A 23,866-nucleotide genomic window follows, 5' to 3' on the forward strand; every position below is an offset into this window, starting at 1 on the left:
TCATCTCCCTGTTTATCTATTAGAGTCATTCCCTATAAGTTAATCCAGGCTTTAGCTGTCTACTGTTCATCACCTATCAACACTATTCAACTGCCAAGCGTTGGCTTCTATTCAGCTCTAATTAAGCTCTAGTTAAGTATTGGCGTTCTTTTTAGCGCCTAATTAACTGGTAGTACTGGCTTCCAATTGTTCCATTGTTTAGCTTGCATCTTTGTTGTCTTATTACTTTTGTTGTTCTTACATGTACATATATACATGTTTATATACACTCTCTGCTTCATACTATTCATTCACCTGATGAAGATTAAGGATAAACTCCGAAACGTTGTGTATATTCATAATAAAAGAAGCTGACATCCAAACAAACTCTCTTCCTTATGTGTGTACCACTTCTAAGACCTGAAGAATTAGAGTGTAATGCAACCCTCACTGTATATTACTATCAACGGACTTTGTAGTTGGTGTATCCACACACTAAATCCTCCACATGCAATGTGACATGAGTTATGTCAATATTCATACCAACACTTCCGTCTCTGTTTGTGTGTATATATATATGTGTGTTTGATACACATACATATTGTTGAAACCCCTAAGATAAACAACACATATTGCATGATACAAACTTGTTCACAATGATATGTTTTCTCATTACAAATTACGCTGCTTAAGAATGAAGTATTCCTTTAGGCATGTATGTTATATTTCTCAGTTAGCCACGAACGAGAGACTCGAAACAATGAATCAGTAAGGCGGGCTTGAGCAGGCTATCAGCAGAGTACAGGTACAAGCATGTGCACAACTGTACACACGAAACCTCCGCAAATAACGTTAAGTGATACGATATCAACACCACTGTATTTGATTTAAACAGTATTTTATTTCCATTAATGTTTACACTTTTCATAATACACGACATAACAAAATGGAAATAGGATTAGCAAACAGGCCATATGGCCTATGTCAATGCTTCTCCGCATATAGTTCGTTATATCTTGACATAATTCTATGGAGCAGACATTAGGACATTATTGAATGAATCAAAACAAAATAAAAATAAAGAAAATAAAGAACAAGATACCAAGTGCATTTTATGTTTATAGGTTGTTACTTGAATTCCGTAAAGCGGTTAGTTTCAGTTATGTAATTCTGTACGGATTTTATAAGGTATTCATTGTCTAAACGAGATACATTGTCATTGCCGTGAAGTATAGTATATATGCTGAGGTGGTTAAGGACAAAGTATTTGTCAAGTCTAAACTGGGCAAACGGGGACATGACAGAAAAAAATGGATAGCATCTTCTCTGTTAAGGCCGCATGAACAAGTGGGATCATCAATCAGGAATCTGTCAAATAAGTGTATTTATTAAGTACACACTGCCATGGTTCGTATTCATCGAGTATAGATATGTCTGACACATGCATACCTAGACTGTTGATCGTATAGAGTGTTTCATTAGTACTCGGTGTTCAAATGCCAAACGTAGTTGTAGTTATGCTAGAGGGAGGGACGTCAGCGTGACGACACATGTCCTTTCGAATCAGTCCCACAGCTCACCGCTTACAATATTCCTCTGACCCATAATATGCAATTTTCATGGCTTCGTAGCATGCAGGGTGTAATCAACTCGCATTTCATCTTCGCAGCTGTAACATCAGAAAATGTCAAATGTCGGTTCCGCACCGCACAACATAGTGTCTATCAGTAGTTGTGACTAAAACAGTAGTATTAAAAACATACAGGCTGCTCAAAGTAAAGCACATTCTCAACACAGTATCAATCACTAGTACGGGTGGTAAGAGGTGAGTAAAATGTCACATATGTACCATGAAATGTATTTACATCTATTGAATAGAATAATATACATCTGAAAACGACTTTGATAAGTGCCAATAATTCGCATTTAAAGAAAATTGGTCAGACTCTGTTAAATTGAACTCCTGCTCTCAGCTAGCATTGCGAGTGAATGAATTAACAATTAAGGACATCACGTACTTACATATAATGAATAGAACTATATCTATCTGAAAACATCTTTGATATGTACCATTATATCGGCTTTAAAGAACTCCTGCACATTAAAGTAATGATAATTCCGAAATAAAAACAAAAGTGGCAACACTCGAGTTAAAAGTGGACGACGTGAATAGTCGTGTTTCATGTGTTGAGGAAAGCGTGAAGTTTGTAGCCGACAATTACGACGATTGGAAGAGAAAGAAATACAAATATATAGCGTGATCTGAATAAGCTGAAAGATCCTGTTATGGGGAGTATATCCACTAACCGTAATTTCAGTCAGGAGAACTTGCAACTCAAAGATCTTGTTATGGGGAGTATATCCACTAACCGTAATTTCAGTCAGGAGAACTTGCAACTCAAAGAAACTGTCAAAGATAAAAGATGTATATCGATGAGGGATAATCCTATTTGTAGCAACATCCCCAAAACCGAAACTAGCCCGACTTTGAAAGTTCCCAAGAGGTTCTCTGAGAGTTCATCAAGTCTACATTACACCTGGGCAGCCAGAATATGATACTTAAGAGAGTCCATAGGATTGGGCATCCCCGTCAGGAGACGCTATGACCCGTCATAGCTAAATTCATATGTTTAACTGAGAGGGCGGACTTTCCTGAAAAAGAGCAGTACTGGCAAACAAGGATAAGTTGGGCCGGCGCAGAGAACGCGTTTACGAGAAGTAGGCGGTGCACGGCAATGAGCAAACCCATTTGGTATGTGAAAGGTGGAACAGATGTAGGCTAGTGCACGTGCATTACATGACGATGAAATTGATTCCGCTCGTTGCTGCACACTCTCAGGTCGGTGTAGCAAGTCGCACTACACTTGATCGCGGACAACCTGGGGCCTCTTCGCTCACAATGGCAAGCGCCAGTGGGCGGCACTCATACATGCTAATACGCGTCAATTGTCAGGTCGGTGTTCAGCTTATCCTTGTTTGCCAGTAGTAATAGATGAGATGTACTGTTGGCTTTGCTGAGGGATGCAAGAAAGAACAATAAACAAGCTTACATGACGGTTGGTAATCTGTATGTAGATAATGTGTTGCAAAGGGCCCCACCCCTACCGTACCGGGCACATCAACCTGCCCTAAAACCAGGTCGAGGTAGGAAAACAGTGTCTGAATTGTGCACTGATGCTATAGCTACCTTCGCCCATGTATGTTCCCCTGTACACGAGCAAAGTATCACGCATCTGAAGAACAGCCCTTCCACTGCACCTGGCAATGCTGTAACTGTACATGATATCTGTCCAGATATCACAGACAAAGTGTGAAGCTGAAACAAATTTACAGTAGAATTTGCAAATAACACTCTGAATAGATTTAATAAGGAAACTGTATCCGAGTGTGCAAATATCGCCTCTCTTTGATAGCATGTATAAGGAATCTGCATCTGACTTCGTAAACAAATACACATTATAATCTGTAGATGATAACTATCAAAGAAAAGAAAACTACATGTGATCGTGTAAACATGTTTATTCTGGAACCTGTGCGTAATGCATCTCTGAATATCACAGAAAAGGAAACTGCATTTGATTGTGTAAAGAACTTAACAGTAAAATATATATGTGAACAAATGCTCTTTGAATATCATAGAGAAGGAAACATTTACTGACTGCACATAATACTTCTCTAGATATCACAAAAACAACAACTGAAGTACATTTTCAGAGTAGAATATATACACAGTAGCTCTTTAAGTATCATAGATAAGGTAACTGTATCTGATTATGTAAAGAATTTCACAGCAGAATATGTTCACAAAAGCTCTTTGACTATCATAGATAAGGAAACTGTATCTGAATATGTAAACAATATCTTAGTTGAATATGTACACAGTTGTTTTATAAATGTCATAGATAAGGAAACTTTGACTGACTGCAAAACACAACACTGTAGAGTCTGCAAGGAATAATTTTCTTGATATCGCAGAAACAACCCATCAAATAGAACGCATTTTCATCAAACGTCAAGCGCATCTAGGAAATGTCGTGACCTCCAGAAACACCCATCAAAAGAAAGCTGGAAGCTGGTTGCTGCTATATACATGTGTTATGATTTCATCCGGAAATACTTGTGCTGTTGAAACGTTCTTTAAGTTCAATAACAGAACATTCATGTTTTAAATAATTCAGTTATCGGGCGAAGAAATCCTTTCCGCAATCAATTTGTAACCGTACAAGACATATATCCACTGGACTAGATGACGTTGAAACGATTACCTTATTATTTCTCACATTTAATACCATTCCTAATTGATTTCTATAACTTGATACTCATTTCTGGATCTGTACCACACTGCTGGCTGAAGGGTATAACCTGACCGATATATAATGATATGATATGAATTGCTAAATTAAGGTATATATGGTAAATTTGTGAACTTAGTAAAGAACATGTACAAGAGTGTACTGTTCTGATATCTTGGTATTTGGAAACGTTAAGTATAAAATTTCTTAAACTGGTCTTCGAAATTCAACACCAAACTATATTATTTGTGGAAAACTCAGAATGGAACCCCTCTATATTAACATGTACAAACGTGTTATTCTATTCTGGTATAAAATGGCACATCATAATGAAACTCAAAACTTAACTCTGAAAAAGTACCATGCATAACTTTTATAAAGACAACAATGTCAAACAACTGTGGAACGGTGAAATATGTGTGTTCTTCATCATGATTAGCGTTAACTGTTGAAGAAATTTTGAAAGACCAGTTCCTGCAGAACTGGTACAGTTCCATTACAGACAGCTTGAAGTGTGTGTATTATAAGAAGGTTAAAGAAAATATATATAACTTTTGAAAGATACCTTAATCTATCTGAAAACGTCAAACAATCTCGATATAAGTTTTAAAATGTTTTCCAGTACAAGAGTAAAAGATTCATCAATACTATCCATAGAAATGTCGAAGCCGTTCAGAAATCTGTTTAAGATTCCTGTTACCTTAATTCTGTTATTTTTCATCGAAGCTCTCAATCTCCATAATTATGTATTTGCGCACTATCCCTGCTATCTTGATTTCATAATCATATGTGAAATTATAATCTACAGTTTGCTCCGTTGATGTTTTTTTTTGTTGAAAAAAACACAAACTGCTAAAACTCGCAAGGTAGATCCGCCAATCATCCGTAAAAACATCACAAAAACATCTAACTCTATAACTATGTATCTAATAAGGATTTAACAACTTGCTTAACTTACTAAAAAGAATTATCTCCTAACCATAACATCTGTTGTGCTGAACTTAAACACCTGGCAAAAGGAAACTGGCATCGTTCCAAGTTAACATGCATCTATTGAGTACATGGCAAGGAGGAGGGAACACAAAGTATATATGTAGGTGTGTAAGCAGCCTGAACCTGATGATGTGTCGGTATGGCAGTCATCTGCTGGATCCGACACTCTCTTGGTCAAACTTCTAGACATACATCGGAGTTCGCAATTCTCTCCCTTCCATCCGTCTTGACAATATCTGCATCTTCCATACTCGTCCTATTCATCATCTTTACAATTGATACATTTCCTGTGACAGTGCTTTCCGTTGTAACCACTTACACATCCGTGGGTACACGAACCATCTTGACTGGCACACAGTGATTCCTTGCACTTTGTACTGCATGGTGTCAGACAGTGTTTGCCATGCCAACCAGACTTACAGCCATCTACACAGGCACCATCGTGGCTGTAACAACGAGACGAGTTGCAGGAGGAGCAGCACCGAGTGGCACAACGATGACCGTGCCATCCTACTTCACAACCCTCCAGACAGTTACCGGTATAACGATCACAGTGCCTGTGTCCATCCTTGCCTCTGTAGCAAGTTTCAGAACAGTTGTGGTTGCAGTGTCTTCCTCGATAACCTGGACGGCACTGTTCACATATACCTGTTTCTCTGTCACAGCCAGTAGTATAACATCGAGGGCAAGTTTTCTCGCACATGTCTCCATAGAGACCGTGTTTGCAACCATGGAGACAATATCCGGTCCAGCTGCATCTTGTGTTAAGGCAGGTATCACATGTTCTGTTGCAGTACTCTCCCGTCCAAGTTTCCTCACAACCAAGGATACATCGACCGGTTTCTGTATTACAGACTTGATCCTTGCAGTGTTTACCAGTCAATCCTCCGTCACAGGTTTCAGAACAAACACCTGTATAACGGTTACAGATAGGAGATATCGTTGTGATGCTGGAACATCTTCTCGGACAGGACACATTACAGTCTCGTCCATAATATCCTGACTTGCATGTAAAACATTCCCCAGTGATTCTGTTACACCCGTCTGTGTGACAGTTGTCATTACATGGGATGGTGCAGTTTGCTCCATAGCAACCAACGTAGCATGACTGACATCTTAGTCCACCGTTTCCATGTCGACATCCATCAGTTAAGCACGAGGAGGAACTTGCCAGATCTGCAATACCAAAAAGTGAATATAGATATATAATTGCACACATAGCCAACCATTTAATTGCTTCATACTGGTCCATTTGCATTGATTCATTGTATTCTATTAACAAGTAGAGGATATTCCATCCTTGGGTGATATCATTTGGGTACCAAGTTGTATAAGTGTAAATGATTTAGAAAATGACTATTCCATTCACAACGTCATATGAATTTCATCCAAACACACCAAATTCGTGTATACGTTTTTCATGGTGTGCTCGCGAACATGTTTGGGGTACAGTTGTAAATTTACTTTGAAACTCTGTCAATGTGTTGCTTTACATTTCAGTCGGAAACCTAAAGTGAACGTTGTTCTGACACTGTTTTAAACGTTTTACATGCGCCGTCGGGCACGTTAGAAGCCGCTACTTGCAACTGGTAGGATTGGAAGGTCGAAGAAGACCGAACATTGTGCAAGAGCTCTTACCGTTGTACAGTCAGTAGGTTTCAGTTTACAATCGCAATATTGATATCGATATAATTCAATGATGGAAAAGTACATCTTGCCTTGATTAATGAATTGTTGAGTGCGGCGTAAAACTTAACTTGATTAATGATCGATCCTGACAAGTTGCTTATGTTTCAAGCATACCCATACTATTGCTGATAAATATTCGCACGTGGGCAAAGAAGACCGGTTCAGGCATCCATAAACAGTTATCTACTGCGTTATATGAAGAAAGGCTGGAGATGATGATAATATGAGACCTATATTAATGCTCATAAAGATCTCAGAGTATATAAGGCCAGTTCAAGTACATAATACCATTGGTCTGTGAACATGTATGTGATACTAAAACGTTGCAGGTGCTGAATACCCAGGCTATTAATACTTACCGACAGAACTGATGAAGAAGAGAAATGAGAGGATGAAAAGTCTTTCCACTAGCATCATTGGCTGTTGTGTATTGCTTGCCTTGGGTCTTTAATAATGCGTGTCAGTCGAGAGAATAGCATAGTACGAACGGTCTTTGGGTATTACTTGCAACCCAACCAACGAAATAGCTATAGTGAGCTATTTAAACGCCAGACTGTGCCATACAATACGGGTATTTATGTGTAGCGTTACACAGTGCTCAAGCATAAAGTCCATGAACACTTATCCACTGCATTAGATATAAAGAGAGATTGAAGATGGATACATTGCATAATAGATACTGGTAAACATACAATACAGTCTACCGTGGCAAAAACGCCCAACATTTGTCTTATCACACTCGGGTGGTCAAGTCAGTCCAAACCTTGTCATTATCCTGTCAAATCATGTTCAACTTAGGAAATATTATATACCCACCAACAATTCAGTCCATAAATAAGGGGCTGATCGAATTGTACAAGTAAACAATGTTTACCTCTGTCATTAATTGTAATAGAGACTACTTCAATAAGGTTTGATCAAACTGCCATGCTCTATTATGCAAAACCATGTAAGATAAATAAACAAGTTATACAATGTCAGTCCGAACCAAGTCATACATGAATATATGTGCATTTAATAAAACATTATTGTGGAGATCATTGTACATTCATATGTAACTACATTTATGATAGGAAACATATGAGATCAATGCTGTATAAATTTAAAGCGCACTGGCATTCATTGTGGGTGAAAGGTGTTTATATGCATATCATAAGGACATATGATATGTGGAGGCAACAGGATTTACAGTCAGCAATGAGTTTTCTCCATCATTTTGAGTCGCGTCAGTATTACAACTGTAGGAGGACCCAAGACTTTATGACTGCTCTGTACTCAAGCTTATCCATTTCTGCTGTTTCAGTAGGGGTACATGTGATTAGATGTCACGCGATCGGAAACTAGCAACATATACATGCCAATATTACGTTTATGTGAATGATATAAACCGTTCATCAATATCATTCATTGTTATGAAAACTGCTGGGCACAAGAAAAAGCATTCACATGAAAACTGGATTTAACCAAACTGAAAACAGTCGCAAACTGAGGGTCCGAAACATAATTATGATACCCTCATGAGATTTATCACCATCGGAGAGCCATTCCTTGTATGTTTAAATTTCAGCAACCAATATACATGGGTGTATACTTTCTTGCGTCCGTCAGTTTACTTATTTCTTCCATGCTCATATCAACATCAGGTTATGTGTACAGTTAATTATTTATATCATGTTGATACTTCTTCTTCTACTACTACTACTACTAATACTGAAGTAGGCATGACTGAGTAGGTTTCATTTTATGCCCCTTTAATCAATATTCTAGCAGTTTCACAGCGGGGGTACACCCGGAATAGGATTCACACATTGTACCCGCATTTGGAATCGGATTTTGTTCTTCGGCGTGACGACCGAACGCTTTAACCAGTAGGCTACCCCAGTGCTACTACGACGACGGAGACCATGTCTACTGATTCCATGACTGACTACTACCTCCCCGCTCTCACTCGAGTTTGTAGTTAAAGCTTTCAACTATATTCTCGGGGCCCTTAGTTTCGTCGTTGTCTATTGAATAAAGACGACACGGGGCATTTGTACGTGCATAGGTACAAAGTAGGCTTATGTTGCAGTATGTTTTATGGATCGAGAATATTTTCGAAAGCTCAACGAATATTTGCTGGAATATTTGCTGGAATATTGCTGAATGCTGCGTCAAGCAACAATCCAATCCAAACAAAAAACGACAATAATCATACTTTAATTCTTTGTTCTGGTAATTTGTAGATATTCGGACAAATACAATTGGCACAGCGGTACGTATCTAAATGTATTGGTACAAACGTTAAAAGCAATGTACAAGCTAGCCATCTCATTAAAATCTCATACTCTGAAGAATACTAAAGACGTATCAGGACTTAAAAACTGAATCGACGTGCACCGCTACCTTCCACCATACCCTCTCTAAAGTAGAAGTTCGCCAGTCGCACAAGTCGTTCTCAGTGGATGCGAAGAGTTGCGTCCCTTATTCCTTGTCCCCGTCGACATGCATCTATTGACAGGACACGATTTGAACGCATAGATTAGAGTAAGCGAGTGAGACTGGCTCAACGCCGCTTTTAGCAATATACCAGCACTATCACGGCGGGGGACATCGGAAATGGGCTTCACACACTGTACCCATGTGGGAAATAGAACGAGCGGAACAGAAAATACAATTGAAGATGTGTGAGGGGATTGAGCCTGATGATGTGATATGACGATCAGCATGGGTGACAACTGCTTAATGCAACACTGCATTAAACTGTTTAAGCGAACACACGCAATCATTATCCAATATACTTACATCGCTAAAAGAAAGAGACATAAAATTTATGTGTAGTTGTGGGAGTCTCTTGAGGCTGATGATTTGATACGACGATCGGCATGGAAACCATCTGTTGCATCCAACATTGTCTTGTTTAAGCCGTCAGACAAACACACTTTGCATGGCTAGAAGAAGGGAACACAAAGTGTATGTGCAGGTGAGTGAGCCGCCTGATCCTGATGACGTTTCGGTGTGACCATCAGGACGTGAGTCGTGGGCTGGATCCGACACTCTCTTGGTCAAAAAGTGTTAGACACACAGACACCGCCATCATCACATGTGTGGCAGACGCTGGGACATCGGAGTTCGCAATTCTCTCCTCTCCATCCGTCTAGACAATATCTGCATCTCCCATATCGGTCACATTCATCATCTGTGCAGTTGATACATTTCCTATGGCAATGCTTTCCATGGTAACCCCTTACACAGCCGTGGGTGCAAGAACCATCTCGACTGGCACACAGTGATTCCGTGCACGTTATATTGCACGGTGTCAGACAGTGTTTGCCATGCCAACTAGGCCTACAGCCATCTACACAGGCACCATCGTGGCTGTAACAACGAGACGAGTTGCAGGAGGAGCAGCACCGAGTTTGGCAACGCTGCCCGTGCCATCCTACTTCACAGCCCTCCAGACAGTTACCGGTATAACGATCACAGTGCCTGTGTCCATCCTTGCCTCTGTAGCACGTTTCAGAACAGTTGTGGTTACAGTGTCTTCCTCGGTAACCTGGACTACATTGTTCACAAATACCTGATCCTCTGTCACAGCCAGTGGTCCAACATCGAGGGCAAGTTTTGTTACACATGTTTCCATAGAAACCCGGTTTGCAGCCATCAAGACAATATCCGGTCCAGCTGCATCTTGTGTTGAGGCAGGTATCACATGTTCTGTTGCAGTATTCTCCCGTCCAAGTTTCCTGACAGCCAAGGATACATCGACCGGTTTCTTTGTTACAGACTTGATCCTTGCAGTGTACAGCAGTCAATCCTCCATCACAGGTTTCAGAACAAACACCAGTATGGCGGTCATAGATATACGTGACTGCTGTGTTGCTCGAACATCTTCTCGGACAGAACACATTGCAGTCTCGACCATAATATCCTGGCTTGCATGTAAAACATTCCCCAGTGATTCTGTTACACCCATCTGTGTGACAGTTGTCATTACATGGGAAGGTGCAGTTTGTTCCATAGCAACCGATGTGGCATGACTGACATCTTAGTCCACCGTTTCCATGTCGACATCCATCAGTGAAGCATGAGAAGGAACTTGCCAATACTGCAATATAAAAATGTGTTCAGTTTATACATTTATAATTTGACAGATGTTTTTAGATAGTTCTGAAACGCGAAGCTTATATTTTGTAATTACTGATGCTTATCGACCTTTGATGTAAGCTACTTAAATACTTAAAAATGAACTTAGACTGTTGTGTACCGTCATTGTGGTAAAGATATGGCCGAACTAGTTATTATGAGTTGCTTCCTGTTCTGAGAAACCGATGGATTTCGTCCGTATATATGATAATGTTCCTCGCTTTTGAAAAAAGATGGAAACAAATATCCTATATTGTTCAATGCCCAACATTATTTGTTTACTCATAGTTACCGCAATCATGACGTGATGCAATCATGAAATGAATGATATTGATAATGATCTTCCGTCAAGGTGTCGGCAATGCTCTAACGTTCAAACACGTCCTACTGACACATTTTCATTGTATACCATTATTAAGGTGGTATTATGTGGGAACAAAGCTGTGTGATTATTGATGGATTTCGAAATGACTACTAGTATTCCATTCATGACGTGATATGAGTTTCTGTAGTGATCATACAGAAAGGATGTTATCATGCATTACAAGATTATATAGTTGTCACACAAGATGGTTGACCTTTAGTTATCCATACAGTACGGATGTTATCAGGCATTACAAGATTGTCTAGTTGTCACACAAGATGGTTTACTTGTAGTTATCCACACAGTACGGATGTTATCAGGCATTACAAGATTATATAGTTGTCACACAAGATGGTTTACCTTTAGTTATCCATACAGTACGGCTGTTATTATGCATTACAAGATTGTCTAGTTTTCACACAAGATGGTTTACTTATAGTTATTATACAGAAGGGATGTTATCAGGCATTCCAAGAATGTTTAACTGTCACACAACATGGTTTACCTTTAGTTATCATACAGAAGTGATGTTATCAGGCATTCCAAGATTGTATAGCTGTCAAACAAGATGGTTTACCTTTAGTTATCATACAGTAGGGATGTTATCAGGCATTCCAAGATTGTATGGTTGTCACACAAGATGGTTTACTTGTAGTTATCATCAGAAGGGATGTTATCAGGCATTACAAGATTGTATAGTTGTCACACAAGATGGTTTACCTTTAGTTATCATGCAGAAGTGATGTTATCAGGCATTCCAAGATTGTATAGTTGTCACACAAGATTGTTTACTTGTAGTTATCCTACAGAAGGGATGTTATCAGGCATTACAAGATTGTATAGTTGTCACACAAGATGGCTTACTTGTAGTTATAATACAGAAGGGATGTTATCACACTTTACAAGACAGGGAAGTATTCATTGAAACGTGACGAGAATTGCATAGCGAGTGTACGAGCGTATGCTATACACGATTCTACTCGCCGGTTCAAGTATATAATATCACTTATTACTCGCCCGTGGAGGATACTGCAGTGTAATATTTTACGGCAATATTACCTTAGTGAAATACCTCTAGACGTATGACGTCATAATGCTAATACCTCTGCCGCAATGATATTAGACCTTGCTTGACTCGCGGAAAGCTGAGTGTCATCACACTGTAGGCAGTTTCGGCTCAGTTTCCATCAGTTTATGTCGGTGAGTAATAAACAGAATACTAAACTCGCTTCCGTGAAATACTATTTTTATTTAACTCGTGAAAGATTTAGTATTAAACTCGCTTTCGCTCGGTTGATACCAAATCTTTAACTCGTTTAATATAAATGGTATTACACGGAGGGTCGTTTAGTATCCTCTATTTATCTATGAACTAAAAGTTAGACTAAAAAGAGTATCGTAAAACGTTGCAGTACAAAGGTACTGGATACTGCGGATTTTGAATACTTACCAACACAACGACTGAAGCAAAGAAGTAAGAGGATGACGAGTCTTTCCACTGGCATCACTGACTGCTGTATACTGCTTGTCTTGAGTCATGAATGATGTGCGCCAAGCTGGGGAATAACATAATAAGAAGGGTTTGGGGTTTTACCACGTTTTCAACACACATGACAGTGGGACATTCAAAACGCACAATGACACAATAGGCACTGAGGCATGCAGTGCAGGCATTTATGTGTAGCATTGTGCATGGACATAGATACACCGCTAGATTGGTCAGTTTAGGTTTTTTTGTTGGATATTCATGAGTGAAGGAATCCCATGATCACTGGTTCAAACATTCGTCCTGTGCTCTTTCAAAGTCCGAAAAAGAAATCAGAAACAGAAAATTAAGATAAAAAAACCCCAAGAATGACAAGAGTTTTTCACAGATCACTTTTATATTGAATGTATCCAAGGATTCATTGTGTGACTAAAACAGATTTCGTTTCAAAGATAAATCGTTACATGTTATATAATATTTAATACAACTTAAAACATGCCACGATTTTGTTATCACCTACATGTCCAAATCAAGCTTTAAGATAAGTAAGGAAAAACCTACACATTGTGGTACATTGTCCATTTTGTGTCTAACAACCAAACAAAATCACTTATCACACGGCACGTCTTTTCATGGTTTAACATATATCTGGTGGGTTGTCAGACAAGGTCATAGGACAATACGATAAGCATCTGTACCAGCGTTGGTTATACCAGAACACGCATGATGTCACATGATCTCATTTCAGCGCGTAGAATTATCAGTTTCAGTCTACACGTGACCACATTATGTATGATAATGAACGTCGTGACTGACTTTAGACTCATATGGTTTACTGAAAAATGCCTATTTGATAAATAAACTAAACTATGTAATATAAAAGGTCGATGCCAGGGAATTATTTTCGGTTATTTGCCAAGCAAGATTCAACTGGGCATAAAAAAAGAGTAGTGAAGATTAAAATCAGTATTGTACCACTACAGCATATATAGCAAGCTGTTGTATGCGTAAATTGTTTACAACGTTTGCTGAATGTATTCTCCCTCAAATTATATGTCAGGATTGGAGGTATAATACATTGCATAATCCATCATGTCAAACAATGGTGTTCACATTAACAATACAGTCTACCCTAAATGTCCAGGGAGACCTAGATGCTATAACAAGGGTCGCGTCATGGTGTGTCCTCAGCTAGCTCAAATTGACTTAGACAGAACCAAGTCATTAATGAAACATTGTACATTTAATACAACCGATTGTATTGTAGAGAAGATGATTCATTCATGTGCACACATATCTATGTAATAGAATAAAACAACATTTATACTATTTATGCACTGATTCATATTATTATGTCATACTGGCATTTACTGTGGAATGAAGGTATTTGTTAGCATATTATAAGAAAATATGATATGTGGAAACAGTTCATTTATATAGAGCAATCAGTTTTCTCAATCGTTTTGAACCGTCCCAATCATATGCAAACCGTTTAATTTATAAAGAGCAATGTGTTTCCTAGAACTGTATGCGCTGATGACGTATCAAGATGACTGGAGCATGTTGCTCATTTTTCAGCGAACTTCCATTTTCCAAACTACGACAATCTACTCAGTTAACTCCATCCCCCAGGACAGCCGCCTTTCTGTACAACCCAATTATTTATATCTTATTCTGCTGACCTCGGCTCATTCCATGCTATTACTCCGGACTGTAGGTAAAGCTATCACGGAAACACTGGAACGTATCGATAAAATGTCTGTACTCGATCTCATCATTTCTGAGCCTAAAACAAAGATGGCAACACTCGAGTTAAAAGTTGGTGAAGTCGACGACGTGTTTCATGTGTTGAAGAAAGCGCGAAGTTTGTAGCAGTCAATAACGAAGGTTAGAAGAGAGAAACTACATATATTCCGAAGAGGTACTTCTGAGATGAGACTTCATCCAATCTAAATTAAACATAAGCAGCCAGTATATGCCATTCAAGAGGATCCACAGGATTGGGCGCCCCCGTTGTCCACAACAGTCAGGTAACGCACTGAAACCATGACCCCTCATAGCTAAATTCACACGTACAACTGGGAGGAAGTTAAGGGGCTGCCAGATGATTAAAGGAAACTGATTTTTCAATTGCTGAGCAATTTCCTGAAACAATTACTACCTATAGGATAGATGTACTTTACCGTTGCTGGCTGATGCAAGGAAGAACAATAAAAGAGCTTTCGTGATGGTTGGCAATCTCTCTGTAGATAACTTTTTGGAAACGGCTCCACCCCATCTTGCAGGGTACAACAGTCTATCTCTAAACCAGGTCCAGGTAGGTAAACAGTGTCTATATTTTGTACTGATACTGTAGCTACCTATGCCAATGCATGGTCTCCTGTACATGAGTTAAGTATTAGGCATCTGAAAAACAGTCATCCTACTGCACCCGGCAGTGTTGTAACTGTACATGATATCTGTCCAGATATCACAGACAAAGAGAGTGAAGCTGATGCTGAACAACTTCAAAGTAGAATATGCAAATAACTCTCTGAATAGTTTTAATAACGAAAGTATATCCGTGTGTCCAAATATCTGTCCCTCTTTGATATAATTTGTAATGAAACTGCATCTGATTTCGTTGACAAATATACATTATAATCTGTAAATGATAACTATCAAAGAAAAGAAAACTGTACCTGTTCGTGTAAAGACGTTTATTCTGGAACTTGCAAAGGAAACTGCATTTGATTGTGTAAAGAACTTAACAGTAAAATATGTGAACAAAAACTCTTTGAATATCATATATAAGGAAACTTTTACTGACTGTGCGAAACAGTCCACATTAGAATCTGCAAATAATGCCTCTCTTAATATCACAGAAAAAGCTGATCAGTTTGTGTAAATAATATCACAGTAGAATATCTACACAGTTGCTCTTTAAATATCACAGATAAAGAAGCTTATCTGATTGCGCATAGAAAAACTTTCACAGTAGAATATGTGCACAGTTGCTCTTTAAATATCATAAAAGAAGCTGCTCTGATTACGTAAACAATTTCACAGTAGAATATGTACACAATAACGCTTTGACTATCATAGATAGGAAGCTGTAATATGTAAAAGAATTACAATAGAATATGTGTACCTCTTTGACTTTCATAGATAAAGAATGCTGTATCTGATATGAAACAATATCGCAGTAGAAGATATACACAGTTTAATATTTTAAATATCATAGATAAGGAAACTTTAACTGACTGCAAACATGCCGTTGGTAGAAACTGCAAAGAATAACTTAATGTCGAAGAAACAACCCATTAAATAGAATGCATTTTCACCTGTAGGAAACGTCGTGACCTCAAGAAACACCCACCAAAAGAGAACTGGAAGCTGGAAGCTGCGATATACATGTAGTATAACTTCATCCGGGAATACTTCTGCTGTTGAAACGTTCTTTAAGTTCAATAATAGAACATTGATCTTTTAACTAATTTAGTTATCGGGAGAAGTTATCCTTTCTGCAACCAATTTGGAACCTCACAAAAAAGCCACTGGACTAGATCACCTTGAAACGATTATTTTATTATTCCACACAGTTAATACCACTCTTAACTGATTTCCATAACATGATACTTACTTCTGGATTTGTACCAGGCTATTGGCTGAAGGGTATAATCTGACCGATATATAATGATATGATATCAACTGCTAGTTAAATTAAGGTATATACTGATTTCCATAACTTGATACTTACTTCTCGATTTGTACCAGGCTATTGGCTGAAGGGTATAATCTGACCGATATATAATGATATGATATCAACTGCTAAATTAAGGTACATATATAAAATTTCGTAACTTAGTAAAGAGCATGTACCAGAGTGCATTGTTCTGAAATCTTGGCATTTGGAAATGCTCACTACAAAATTTCCCAAACTGGCATTCAAAACCAAACTATATTATTTATGGAAAACTCAGATTGGAACCCCGCTATATAAAACATGTACAAACGTGTTATTCTATTCTGGCATCAAATGGTAAAATCATAATGAAACTAAACAAATGCCTCTGAAATGCTACCATGTACAACTTTTGTAGAGGCAATGTCAAACAACTGTGGGAGACGGTGAAATATGTGTGTTCTTCATCATGGTTAGCGTTCAAAGTTTTTTATAGGAATATTAAAAGACCAGTTCCTGCAGAACTGGTACAGTTCCATTACAGACAGCATGTAGTGTGTGTTCTATAAGATGGTTAAAGAAAATGTAACTTTTGAAAATACTTTTATCTACCTAAAACGCCAATCTCGATATTAGGTGGAAACATGTTTATTCAGTACGAGAGTGAGAGATAAAAATCATCAATACCATCCATTGAGAAATGTCGAATTCGTTCAAAAGTCTGTATGAGTGGGTGAGCGAGTTAAGTACCCTAACGTCACATCGGCAATATTCCTGTATAGGAGGTTCCTGTTACCTTAATTCTGTCATATTTCATCGAAACTTGTTTGCCCAATACCCTTGTCATCTTAATTTATTTTTTATAATTTATAATTATTTTCTACATTTTAACATTATACCTAATTGAATGTGTATTTATATTTCACATTTTTCATGTACCACCGTTGATGTTTTTGGTATTTTTTTTAAATCTACAAACTGCTAAAACTGCCAAGTTAGATCTGCAAATCATTCGTTAAAACATCACAAAAGGTTTGCTTCAGGAAGGATTAAACAACTTGCTCAACTTTTGCATGCTTATAGAATAATCTCCTAATCATAACATCGGGTGTGCTGAAGTTAAACACCTAGCAAAAGGAAATTGGCATCATTCAAAGCCAAGTTACTATGCATCTATTAATAACACCCGATTTGAGAGCATAGCAAGAAGAAGGAACACAAAGTATATGTGTAGGTGAGTGAGCCGCCTGAACCTGATGATATGTCGGTATGGCTATCTGTATGGGAGTCATCTGCTGGATCCGGCACTCGCTTAGTGAAACTGTTAGACACACAGACGCCATCTTCATCACACGTATAACAGCCGCTGGGACATCGGAGTCCGCAATTCTCTCCCCTCCATCCGTCTTGACAAAATCTGCATTTCCCATAGTGGTCACATTCACCATCTGTACAATTGATACATTTCCTGTGGCAGTGATTTCCATGGTAACCCCTTACACAGCCGTGGGTACACGAACCATCGTGACTGGCACACAGTGATTCCTTGCACGTTGTACTGCACGTGTCAAACAGTGTTTGCCATGCCAACCAGACTTACAGCCATCTAAACAGGCACCATCATGGCTGTAACAACGAGACGAGTTGCAGGAAGTGCTGCACCGAGTGGCGCAACGATGACCGTGCCATCCTACTTCACAACCCTCCAGACAGTTACCGGTATAACGATCGCAGTGCCTGTGCCCATCCCTGCCTAGGTAGCATGTTTCAGAACAGTTGTTGTTACAGTGTCTTCCATGATACCCTGGGCTACACTCTTCACATATACCTGATCCTCTGTCACAACCAGAGGTCCAACATCGAGGGCAAGTTTTGTCGCACATGTCTCCATAGAAACCGCGTTTGCAACCATGGAGACAATATCCGGTCCAGCTGCATCTTGTGTTGAGGCAAATATTACATGTTTTGTTGCAGTATTCTCCTGTCCAAGTGTTCTGACATCCAAGGATACCCTGTCCGGTTTCTTTGTTACAGACTTGATCCTTGCAGTGTACACCAGTCAATCCTCCGTCACAGTTTTCAGAACAAGCATATGTATAACGATCACAGATAGCAGGGGTCGTTGTGATGCTCCAACATCGTCTCGGACAGGATATATCACAGTCTCGTCCATGATATCCTGGCTTGCATGTGAAACATTCCCCAGTGACTCTGTTACACCCATCTGTGTGACAGTTGTCATTACATGGGATGATGCAGTTTGCTCCATAGCAACCAACGTCGCATGACTGGCATCTTAGTCCACCGTTTCCATGTCGACATCCATCAGCTAAGCACGATGAGGAAGTGGCCCCAACTGAAATGTGTCATATTATATATGTGTTATAATGCATTACCAAACGTATAGAGAGTTTTATAACTCTGCGTATTTTAATATACCGACCCATTCTATCAATTGGAACTGTCGTAAGGACCACTTAACTAGTATGTCAATCATAAGGCCGGGTACACTCTGCGGATGTGTCAGAGAAACCTCAAACGCTGCCAGGGACTTGTAACAATAATAGATATACCAAACACCAAGGTTGATCTCAGCACTGTGCACACGGGAAAGGTATGTAACAATGAATATACCCCCATAACACTATACACTCGTTTGAATAAGAAAGACTTTTTCCAGTTTAATTTGTTTCCTATAATTGTATTTAATGCAAGTTAATTTATGGGACGTAATACAGATTTTCTGTTCATATATATATACTCTCCCCCCCAAAAAACGAATCATGAAAATAGCAATTTCATGTAGCAATGACTTAAAACGTGATTCATTTGACAAAAGGTTTTGCTCTGTTTATGAGTCCTATGGTGTTTATGTTTTGAAACATCACAATAAAACGCACCATCCGTAAAATACCCGTATTTAACAGCATGATTTTCAATTTCGGCGTGTAGTGTCACAGTATACACAATTCACATGCAATGCATGTGAAAGTTGGGGATCCGATAGTCTCAATGATGGGTGTAAAAGGTTGATCGCTGTCTGTGGATTATTCACTGTATTTGGAATATTGTTGACGAACGCAAAATGCCACGTCTAAGTGAAGCCAACCGTCATATCGCCATTGGTTTGCTTGAAGCTGGCCAGTCTCAACGTGCAGTTGCCCGACGCATGAATGTTCACCAAAGCACCATTTCACGGCTCTGGGAGAGATATCGGCGGCAGAATGCGGTAGCAGATGCCCCTCGTAGTGGGCGACCTCGAGCGACCACTGCGGCGCAGGATCGCTACATCCGGGTACATCACCTGCGTCATCGAACAGTTACGGCGACCAGTACCGCCCGACAAATACCCGGATTGAGGAGGCTTTCTGCACAGACCGTCAGGAACAGGTTGAGAGAGGCTGGTTTACGTGCCAGAAGACCTTATTTTGGCCCTGTGCTTCGACAACAACATCGAGTTCAATGGTGCACCAACGTTCAGGCCTGGAACCTACCGAATAGTCGTACAATCTGTTTCAGTGATGAATCACGATTTCTATTGGAACGACGCGATGGAAGAATGCGGGTGTACAGACGTCGACGTGAACGTTTCGTCGGCGCTTGCGTTCCCCAGGTGGACAGATTCGGCCGGGACAGTGTTATGATGTGGGGAGGTGATCACCTGCCGTAGGAGAAGTGATTTGATGATGATCCAGGGCAACCTGACAGCTCAACGGTACTGTGACGAAAACCTACGCCCACACCTCCTTCCAATCATTGATCGCCAGAGGGAGTTGTTTCGACAGGACAATGCCAGGCCCCACACAGCACGTCACACTAGAGACTTCCTCCAGAACCACAACATCAATGTGCTCCCCTGGCCCTCAAGATCACCGGACTAAAACCCGATCGAACATCTGTGGGATGCCCTGGACAGACGGGTGCGACGCCTTAACCCTCAGCCCCAGACACTTCAGCAACTCGCACAGGCACTACAGGCAGAGTGCGCTGCGATTCGTTCGACATATTCGTTCGATGCCGAGGGGATGCCGTTCAGTTCTGGATGCCCACGGTGGCCACACGAGGTATTGACTTCAGCTCCACCTCACGTCTCTATGTGAAACTCAAACTGACTTTCCTCGAGTACGTGCCAAAGACGGATAAGTCTGTATTCCCAGTGTGCACTTTCGCTATATTTCATTGACTCATAAAGCCTACAAGATGTTTCAAAATAAACATAAAAATACAGTTGAAATTCCTATATGCGTTTCTTTTTTGGGAGAGTATATGTTTTTAGATAGTTCTCAAACGTGAAGCTTATATTGTGTAATTACTGATGCTTATCGACCTTTGATGTAAGCTACTTAAATACTTAAATATGAACTTAGACTGTTGTGTATCGTCATTGTGGTAAAGATATGGCCGAGACTAGTTATTATGAGTGTGTTCCTGTTATGAGAAACCGATGGATTTCGTCCCAATATATGATAATGTTCCTCACTTTTGATAATAGATAAATACAAATATCCTATATTGTTCCAAGTGTATACTCAGTGCCCAAAATTATTCATTTACTCATAGTTACCTTTCACAGATCACAGAGCTTTTATTTCTAAAATACAAACAAATGGGACAGAGACAGGAACTGTTGGTTATATATTCAAGAGCCCACTCTCCTTTAGACAACCGCAGTAAAAATCAGACATCGCCAATGGAGAAGGTTCCGCCTCCACGATAAACAGCCAGGACACGTGCAATCAAATCCAAACACTTTATTGTCGAAGCCAAGGCGACACACAGACAGACCGAAGAACCGAACATAAAACTGGGAAAGCGAGTTTATGTTTAAGGGAGATAACTCTAAGAGTCATTGTGTTAACTCGCTAATAACTAACTGCCAACTGGCGTAACTTCTCCTTCTTTCGTCTTATAAAAAAATTATGGATGGGATCCACACATGTTTGCATATGAAAGGGGAATACCAAATACAACGGGCCTATGTGGTAGAATATGATCACTAAAGTTAATAACAGTAAACAAATGGTAAATTGTCGTTTAGACTCTTTGGAACAAATATGTCCTGTAGAGGTGGATTATAACACTGACAAACTGAAAAGGAAATGAGAGACCATCACTGAGTAGACTGCCCTCCAGTCTCGGGGATTATTCTGCCCCATCACATACAAGCAACTGATATATGTAACACAGTATCACCAGAGGATGCTCACACACATTACTCTAGTAAAGGATATAGTCTGAGAGGTGGCATGGCATCTGACGATTGCGACTGGACCGACGCAACTTTGGAGACATAGAAGGTTCTGATTGATCGATAGGGGAGTCTGTTGAAGTATCTTCTGGATAGTCAGTGTTACCAGTAGTGCGATACGGGTATGAATTCATGTCAGCATAATAGGGGTCAGCTCTCTCTGCAGGTGTAGGGGGCTCCATGATGACATCTGGTATAGGAGGAGGTTGAGGAGGAGGAGGTAGAGACTTTGGGAATCTGTCATGTTCATCTCCCACTGGCAGATATTGAAGATCAGCCGACAAAGTGGATGCTTGTTGCAGTGAAGGTTTTGTAACAGAGTAACACTCCGACTTTTTCACTCTATAGGAAGTGTTTCGAAGTTGTGATCCGGTGAATTTACGAACGTTGCACCAGTCATTGTCAACTGCTGTGACAATGTAACGATCACAGGCACGGGACTTGGAGCCATCGCTGTGAATGTAGACTATGCTTCCTACATCAATGTCAGGTGTCAGACCCTGCTTGAGGGTGGGAGTCTTAGACTTCTCACTTGATAAATGATTGGACACACGTTGGCCATGTTGACTAGAATTAGATCCATGTCATGTATAGGCAACTGAGAGTTTGTGTGCTGGTCGCGTTGTGTCCACATTTCCCTGGCGGAGAAACCTCTGGTTCTGATCCGTGAGTTCAGACGTGCAGTGGCAAGAGAAAGGTTGAGGGCGAGACGTAACTGCACTGAGGGTCTTGACGCAGTAACTCAGTTATGAGTTCTTGAACAGCTCTTTCTGCAACTGGGTTCTTATTCTTGTTCTTGACTCGACCGATTTCAATAACTACACCATTTTGTTTCATAAACCTGTCATTAACAAGGGCTACAAAACCGGGAGCTGGATCAGTTCGAATGACAGCAGGCGGTCCATCCATTGGGTGAACTTCACTGCACAAAGCAATAATTGAGCTGCGGAGTGTGTCGTGACGCTCGTCATCGAGTAGACAGGACAGTGTAAGAGATGTGACACATTCCCGGACTACAAGTATGAATTGCCGGTTGCGGCGAACAACGTCCGCTGCGAAACTGATTCCAATAGTATCAGGCGGGTCTCCAGTGGACTGTTGGATCACTGTATGTGGTAAACTGCGAAGTGATTGACATCTATGGCAACTGGCAGTGGTGTCTTCAATAGTCTTGTCAAGATCCAAGGCATAGAAGTAGCGCTGTATGACCTGTTTCATCTGGTGATTGGTCGGATGATTGAGTTGAATGTGCAGGGCAGTCAGTAATCCGCTGACAATTTCACGCGGTACAATGATCCGTTCTCTGTTAGGCGTGAAAGGCTCCTCCTTGACAACAACAAGTAAGCCGTCCCGCGCAATGGAAGCGACCTGTAGGTAACGTTTAACGGCCCTGATGTTAGTCAACTTCTTGGACGGACGTGTACCTTGAGTGAGATGGGCATGTGTGCGTCGAAGATCACTGCACTCTGACTGGATGGATTTCCAGGCAGCTCTGCTTGTGAATGGTAATCTTGACTCTCCAGTGATAAAGTCCTGAATGGAAGTGATACGGACAACCGAATCTTCCGTACGAGCCACGAAAGAGCAAATTTGACAAGTAGGTTCATGGCAATCTGGTGCATTTCTGCTCGCAAAATCCGAAGGCAGGTTTGCGGCACCTGCAAGGTGACGAATAGATGCTTGATGGTGGCTCACAATGGAGAGGAATGTGTACACTCGTGGACTGGCAGAAAATTCTCCCCTGCACAATTTCTCAAAGGCTTGCACACAAGGCTTACTGTCAGTGAGAACACAAGTCTTATGCTTTGACTGGATCATGTAAGGGCTGAAGTGTTTGACAGCTAAAGCGATGGAAAGTGCTTCTATTTCACATGGTAACCACTTCACTTGATGACCTCGGAGCTTGGAGCTGAAGAAACTAGCAAGGAGAGGCTTGTTGTTTCGAGTAACATAGAGGGTAGCACCAACACCCTGTCTCTTAACTGAACCATCGGTGACAACCCATAACTGGTCACCAGTACGTGGA

At 40.2% G+C, this 23,866-nt stretch overlaps 1 protein-coding gene across 1 annotated transcript in view; it reads right to left on the minus strand.

Moving 5' to 3' along the window:
- LOC124268653 (scavenger receptor class F member 2-like) overlaps positions 1 to 23,866 on the minus strand; it is a 52,709-nt gene that overhangs the window by 14,739 nt on the left and 14,104 nt on the right. Inside the window, exons 2-3 of the mRNA XM_046703626.1 lie at positions 12,893 to 12,998; positions 10,777 to 11,040 (exon numbers count right to left, since the gene is read on the minus strand). Of these exons, the coding sequence (XP_046559582.1) occupies positions 10,777 to 11,040; positions 12,893 to 12,947 (319 nt within the window). The 5' untranslated portion in view covers positions 12,948 to 12,998. The remainder of the gene's footprint in view (positions 1 to 10,776; positions 11,041 to 12,892; positions 12,999 to 23,866) is intronic.

This window comes from Haliotis rubra, unplaced genomic scaffold (assembly GCF_003918875.1).
Source record: "Haliotis rubra isolate DU_JTF1 unplaced genomic scaffold, ASM391887v1 Scf1397, whole genome shotgun sequence".
Lineage (NCBI taxonomy): Eukaryota > Metazoa > Mollusca > Gastropoda > Lepetellida > Haliotidae > Haliotis > Haliotis rubra.